We start from the raw sequence: 7,886 nt of genomic DNA, 5'->3' as shown, positions 1-7,886 counted from the left end.
TATTATTATTTATTTTGATTCGGGGTAGTTTTACGGACCCACACCATAGTCCGTAATTTTGGAACGTTATCTTACTTATTTAAATTACCACTATGATTATTCATGATATGCTACAGACTTAAAGGAAATATGAAGTGAACATATGAACTTGTTAAACCTTGGTAAGAGCTTCCTGGTATGTGTATGAACCTTCGTGTGCATTCTTGATATTTTCTTGATATTTATGGATCGGGCCGATCGCCTCAGTGACAATAGATGCATCTATGGTTCGTGCCGTTCGACCCTCGGCAGTGCACATTTTTAATTCTGTTGGAGCGGGCCGTCGACCTCGGTGTGATTGCATATGATATGTATAGATATGCTGATACTTGAACATGACATGCCTACTTGCTTAGAAATTGAAAATGTAAAATGGAAACTGAAGTAAGGACAAGAATATGATTACTGCTCTTTGTTATAACTTGTTGAATATTGGTGACTTTCATACTTAGAATAGCACAATTATACTATATTATCTTGACCCTAGCGAGTATCAAGTCGACCTCTCGTCTCTACTTCTTCGAGACTAGGCAGGATACTCACTGGGTACATATTGTTTATGTACTCATGCTACGCTTCTGTACTTAAATGTACAGGGTATGAGGCAGGTGGATCCGGTTATTTCTCTGGTGCGCATTCGTGAGCAGACTTGGGACTTTTACGGTGAGCTGTTTTCCTTCCATGTCGATCCCAGCCGAAGAAGTCTTTCTTTTGTATTGTTATATTCTGTCTATTCTGATCCAGACAGTAGGGTAGTGTGGTATTCTTTTGGGTTGTATATTCTACTAGTTGCCCGTAGCTTGTGACACTAGATTCTGGCACACACTTTGGTAGACGATTATTTTGGGGTTGTGTAACTATTTATTATGGTATTTATCTCTCTTGGTTTTAAATTTCAAGTTGAGTGTTTATTCCACTTATTCTAATTAAAAACAATATGATTATTTTAGTAATATTTCCGCAATGGCTTGCCTGACAAGGGTGTCAGGCGCCCTCATGATCTATTGTGAAAATGGGTCGTGACAACATGACTCAAGAGTTTGCTTTAAGAAACCTGCCTTGTTTCACTATATAAAATGTAGTCATCTCTGTTCTGCGCCTAGGCAAGCCTTGGGCAATCAACTTTAAATAAAACCAAAACCGTCTTTGTGATTAGTGTTTAACTATCAACGTGTTAAATCAGTAGGCACGCCTGATTCGGACTTCCTTTCTGAGTCATGTAATCAATTTGACTCTGCTGTTATCACTTAAATACCTTGTTAGGATCTGAATGTGGACCTTATCTGTGTATTAGTCGTGATGTCTGTGTGCATTACTTGTGGAGGTATATCTGAGCCTTCTATCTATTCTCTGTGTTCCCCCCCCCCTAAATACAGCCCTATGTGTTCTTGTTTGTCGCCTAGTATTTTTCCTTTAAACCTGAGGGTCTGCCCAGTTACCCCACCCCTTTTATAAAGGAGTCCTAAATTCCTCCGGGACTGATAGGAAGGGACGGGTAACAGCATGCAATAGGGGTCGAGACCAACCTTCGCTTTAATTACCTTCATGGGGCGGGAAAGGGTAGATATGGATATGATGACCGGTGCGCTAATGCCACGCGTATCCCTTTTCTAAGGAGTGATTACCGGGCATTGTACTGATGTGATCCTATAGGCTAACCAACCCAGGACACCCCTTTATATTTACAAACACGCTTAGATTGTACTTCTTTTTAAAATCTTGTTTTTCATTAACTGTTTTTTTTAAACATCTGTGTATTTAAACTTAAATCCCCTACTATTTGAGCCATTCTTGTTTAGTTGCTAATTGTATAAATTCACAAAAACTGTCTGGCCAGGAACCACACTAGTAGATCCTGAGAGGTGCCTAACACCTTCCCCATAGGATAATTTCAAGTCCTTACCCTATCTCTGGTTACCAAACGTAGTTATAGGTGAACCTTATAGGTGCCCTAACGCACCTTAAATCGTTAGGTGGCGACTCTGCAAAAATGCAAACCCCTTTCCCAAAAGGAACGAGTTGTCTCAACCAAAATGTCATGAACCCGATTTCGCGAGAAAAAAGGGGGCGCGACAAAAGCCTCGGTACCATAAACCAGCATGGAAGGAGTTGCCCCGGTTGATGTGCGGACTGTGGTGCGGTACCCTAACAGAGAAAAGGGTAATTTCTCATGCCATTGTTTGTGGTTCTCTACCATTTTCCTTAGTATCTTCTTAATGTTTTTGTTGGCAGCTTCTACGGCTCCATTCATCTGAGGTCTGTAGGCTGTGGAATTCTTGTGCTTGATTTTGAAAGCTTGACATATAGCTTTCATTAGATCACTGTTGAGATTGGCGGCGTTGTCAGTAATAATGGACTCAGGAACTCCGAGTCGGCAGACAATATGATCCTTGACAAAATCTGCGACGACCTTCTTAGTTACAGCTTTGTAAGATGCAACTTCTACCCATTTTGTGAAGTAATCAACGGCTACCAGAATAAATCTGTGTCCGTTTGAAGCGGTGGGCTCAAGTGGACCAATAACATCCATTCCCCAAGCGGCAAATGGCCAAGGTGAGCTTGTTGCATTGAGCTCATTTGGCGGCACTTTTATCATATCGGCATGCACTTGGCACTGAAAGCACTTGCGAACATACTGAATGCAATCCGTCTCCATGGTCATCCAAAAGTAACCTGCCCTGAGTATCTTCTTAGCCAGAACGAATCCATTCATGTGTGGACCGCAGGTCCCAGCATGCACATCCTCAAGTAGCTTAGAAGCTTCCTTCGCGTCGACACACCTTAGTAACCCCAAATCAGGAGTTCTTCTGTACAAGTTCCCTCCGCTGTGGAAGAAGTGATTTGAAAATCTCCGGAGTGTGCGTTTCTGGGTGTGATTTGCATGATCCGGGTATTCTCCTTTTGATAAGTATTCTTTGATGTCATGGAACCAAGGCTTTCCATCTGCTTCTTCCTCGACATGAGCACAGTAAGCCGGCTGATTATGGATCCTCACCGGAATGGGATCAATGTAGTTCTTATCTGGGTGTTGTATCATGGATGACAAAGTGGCTAATGCATCGGCAAACTCATTCTGGATTCTAGGCACATGTCGGAATTCTATCTTTGCAAACCTCTTTCTCAATTCCTGCACGTGGTGCAGATATGGCAATATCTTGGAATTCTTGGTGGCCCACTCTCCTTGTACTTGGTGCACAAGCAAATCTGAATCACCGATTACCAACAGCTCTTGAATGTTCATATCGACTACCATATTGAGCCCTAGTATGCAGGCTTAATATTCTGCCATAGTGTTGGTGCAAGGGAATCTGAGTTTGGCAGATATCGGATAATGCTGACCCATTTCTGATACCAAAACTGCTCCAATGCCTACTCTTTTAAAATTTGCGACTCCATCAAAGAACATCCTCCAATCGTCGTATGCCTAGGTAATGCCTTCTCCTACAAATGATACTTCTTCATCGGGAAAATACATTTTCAAGGGTTCGTATTCTCCTCCCACCGGATTTTCAGCAAGGTGATCGGCCAATGCTTGTCCCTTGACCGCCTTTTGAGTTACATAGACGATATCGAACTCACTCAGTAGTATCTGCCATTTAGCCAACCTCCCAGTGGGCAAGGGTTTCTGAAATATGTACAATAGAGGATCCATCCTGGATATGATGTAGGTGGTGTAGGCATAGAAGTAATGCCTCAATTTCTGAGTTGTCCAGGTCAAAGCATAGCAGGTGCGTTCATGCATAGAATACCGTGCTTCATAAGGCGTGAATTGCTTACCTTATTTAAAAAAGGAGAAAGGAATTTTTTATAGATGTTGAGGTTTCTTACTCAGGTAATATATGTCTTGCTCCTTTCTTCCTGTCTCATCATGTTGTCCCAGAACACATCTGAAGGCTCCATCCAATATAGACAGATATAGTAGCAAAGGTCGTCCTGGTTCTGGCAGGACCAGAACTGGTGGTGTGGACAGGTACTCCTTGATCTTGTCAAAAGCTTTTTGACAATCCTTGGTCCAACTTGTTTCAGCGTCTATCCTCAACATCTTGAAGATGGGTTCGCATATGACTGTGGACTGTGCTATGAACCGACTGATGTAGTTGAGACGCCCCAGGAAGCTCATCACATCCTTTTTGCTCTTGGGCGGCGGTAACTCTTGAATAGCTTTGACTTTATCTCGATCCCCCGACGACTGACGATGAAACCCAGTAACTTCCCTGCGGGAACTCTGAATGCACACTTTGCAGGGTTCAACTTTAAATTGTATGTCCTTAGCCTGAAGAACTTCCTCAAGTCTGCTATGTGATCTGCGGCCTTCTTGGATTTAATAATGACATCGTCCACATACACCTCTATTTCCTTGTGTATCATATCATGGAAGATGGTTGTCATGGATCTCATGTAGGTGGCCCCAGCATTCTTCAAGCCGAATGGCATCATTTTGTAACAGTATACACCCCCGGTGTAATAAAAGCTGTCTTCTCTGCATCCTCTTCATCCATCCGAATCTGGTGATAACCTGCGAAGCACTCTATAAAGGATTGGAGTTCATGCTTGGCGCAGTTATCGATCAGGATGTGTATATTTGGCAGCGAGAAGTCGTCCTTGGGACTTGCTCTGTTTAAATCCCGATAGTCAACACATACTCTAACCTTCCCATCTTTCTTCGGAACTGGCAGAATGTTAGCTAACCAGGTTGGTACTCAACCACCCTGAGAACTTTGGCTTTGATCTGCTTGGTAACTTCCTCCTTGATTTTCAGGCTCATGTCTGGCTTGAACTTTCTGAGTTTCTATTTTACTGACGGACACATGGGATTAGTAAGCAACTTGTGAGCCACTATGGAAGTGCTCAAACCGGTCATGTCATCATATGACCAGGCGAAAATGTCCTCATATTCCTTTAGGAAACGAATGTACTCTTCCTTTTCTATTGGTGACAAGTGAATGCTGATGCGGGTCTCCTTGACGGTCTCGGCGTCTCCCAAATTTACTGCTTCGATTTCGTCCAGATTGAACTTAGGCTTATTCTCAAAGTTTTCAACCTCCCTGACAATTTCCTCAGGGATCTCATCCTCTTCCTCTGAATCACTATTCTCATGTTGCGTTGCCTCATTACATGTCACAGTCACTGGTTCATCAGGAAAAGTAATAATAACATTGTAGAAGGGAAAAGCATAAAAATAGTAATGAATAATGATAAAGGACAAATGCATTTGACTAAAACTGAGAAAAATTGTTCAGACAAAGCTTGGACTGATGAATCGAGCATTTATTTCGAAACCAGGAAATCTTAAAACAAAACTACTGGAAATCTAAAATGCCTAGAACGGCTATAGAAGTAAATTCTGCCAAGCTACCCAGGGACTCGGCGGGCTCGGGATGGTGTGGCGGTCCAGTTTCTGAGAACAACTCCCTTTGCCACAGTCTTAATGGTGAGGCCTTCTTCCTGCTCCTCCTCAATTATGGCACTGCAGTCCATGTCCTCATCTTCCAAGAACAAATCCTTCAGCCCGGCTAGTGCTTCTTCTTCTGCAGTTCCCCATATTGTGTCGGCCTGATGGAAAGCTTGTTCCAAACGTGGCACTGGTTTCTCGAGAGGGTAATATGGTCCACGCCAAGGAGGCCACCAATTCCTGTATTCTTGCCACGTGTACTGGTATCGGAGCCCAAATGTGGTACCATGATTTTTTAGCTGTATTGGTTTGGTGATTCCTTGGAGGTTCTTTTCCAACCCTTTGCCGGGTTCATATCCGGACCATGCTAGTATGCTTTCTATTTTTTTACTCCACCATTTATCCTTCTCGACGGCGTTGACCCGTTCAATGTGATGATTGGTTTCCCCTCCCAGCCATCTTCTATGTCCAATGGCCGGGATGGTCTGACTGGTGTAGATAGGGTTACTTCCATCCCCGTGAATGATCACCTCCTGACGATTCCATTCAAACTTCATGGCCTGATGTAGTGTGGAAGGCACGGCTCCAGCGGCATGGATCAACGGTCGTCCCAACAGAAGATTGTATGAAGCAGGTATGTCGAGCAGCTGAAGGTCGACGTCGAACCATGTTGGCCCCATCAGCAAGCAAAGGTTTATTTCCCCGATCGTGCCCCTATGGGACCCATCGAAAGCCTTCACTTTCATGCTTCCTACTCGTATCTCGTGGAAAACTTTGTCCAACCTCTTCAGAGTGTCCAACGGACAAATATTTAGGCTTGAACCTCCATCAACTAAGACCCTGGCAAAGAACTTGTCTTTAAATTGCACTGCGATATGCAAGGCCCGATTGTGATTCAAACCCTCACGCGGTAGCTCGTCTTCGTAGAAGATAATCTTATGGCTCTTTAGCACTTGCCCAACCATATTGGCCATTTCTCCACCAGTGATCTTGTTGGGTACATAAGCCTCGCTCAGTACTTTCATCAAGGCGTTCTTGTGTACTTCTGAATTCTGCAATAGTGACAGGATAGATATCTGAGCAGGGACATTGTTCAGATGGTCAACAACAGAGTACTCTTTTGCCTGTACTTTCCTCCACAGGTCATCTGGCCCAGTCTCAATGATAGGCTGCCTAGCAGTGGCATCCCTACTTGAACCTCCCAGGTGCTCCGGTGTATAGACTCTTTCAGTTCTAGTCATTCCTTGTGCAGCGTCAGATTCCTCTACCTTGGCCTTCACTTTTCGCCGAGCCTCGGCAACATAATCCCAGGGTATTGCCTTTGAGTTAAATGAGGGTGTGGTTGACACCGTTACATTAAAAGGTGTGACCATTTCTACTTCAAATGGAGCAGAGGTGACTGCGGGTGGAGCCACTTCTACCTCGAATGCAACTGATGCGGTTACCTCAACATCACTAGCTGCCTGAGTCTGAACCACAATAGGAGTAAGCGTGACTGCAACCTTAAAGTCATCGCCTTCTCGAATAAGCCCGATTGACCCATCGGGGTCCCATTCTTCATTTGTCTCTATCACATGTACACCATCACCTCTGTGATCAGGGAGGGGATTGTTGCAAACATTAGGTGCGGCTTTCTTTGCTTGTATGACCTTGTTGTCAATTAGCGTTTGGATCTTATCCTTCAATGTTCGACACACAGTAGTGGTGTGCCCTTTCATACCGGAATAGTATGCACAAGTTTTGTTCGGGTTCACCCATTAGGATGGATTTTCTAGTACCACAGCAGGAACAGGAGTGACGTAGCATGCGGCTTTCAACCTTTCATACAGTTGGTCGATGGGCTTAGCAATGGCGGTGTATTGTCTGGGTAGCTTGCGGTCGAAGTTGGGTCTTGGTCTTGGACAATTTTGGCGAGCTGGCGGTGATTGGAAGTGGGATGGTTGGGAGTTATAGGTGTGATGGACAGAGGCTGGTTGGGAATATCTGGGAGATGAGGGTTGATATGTAGGCGGTGATGCTTGGTATGTGGGTGGGGGTGTTTGATATGTGGGAGGTGTTTGATATATAAGTGGAGGTTTTGGGCCCTGGGCCACCATTACTACCCCAAAATCTCTCTTCTTTGATATGCCGCCAGATTGGAGTGCTTTATTTGTGTCTTGCAGTGCCTCAAAGTTCGTTACCATCCCGTTCTTGATTCCTTCCTCGATCCTTTCCCCGAGCTTGATAATATCAGAGAATTTGTAATTTTCGTTAACCATCAACCTCTCGTAATGTTGTGGATCCTGTGCCTTGATGAAGAATTTGTTCATCTGTTCTTCGTCTAGAGAGGGCCTGACCTTGGTTGCTTTTGACCTCCAACGAGTAGCATACTCGCGGAAAGTTTCAGTGGGTTTCTTTTTGAGATTCTGAATGTAAAAGACATCGGGTGCATTTTCTGTGTTAAACCTGAATCGGT

At 44.1% G+C, this 7,886-nt stretch overlaps 1 protein-coding gene across 1 annotated transcript in view; it reads right to left on the bottom strand.

Moving 5' to 3' along the window:
- LOC109242521 (RNA polymerase II degradation factor 1-like) overlaps positions 1 to 7,886 on the bottom strand; it is a 63,283-nt gene that overhangs the window by 52,558 nt on the left and 2,839 nt on the right. Inside the window, 1 exon segment of the mRNA XM_019409370.1 lies at positions 6,700 to 6,900. Within this exon segment, the coding sequence (XP_019264915.1) occupies positions 6,700 to 6,900 (201 nt within the window).

The sequence above is a fragment of the Nicotiana attenuata genome, unplaced genomic scaffold (genome assembly GCF_001879085.1).
Source record: "Nicotiana attenuata strain UT unplaced genomic scaffold, NIATTr2, whole genome shotgun sequence".
In the NCBI taxonomy this organism is placed as follows: Eukaryota; Viridiplantae; Streptophyta; class Magnoliopsida; order Solanales; family Solanaceae; genus Nicotiana; species Nicotiana attenuata.
The sequence above is the reverse complement of the archived record's forward strand: the minus strand, read 5'-3'. Positions and strand labels throughout refer to the sequence as shown.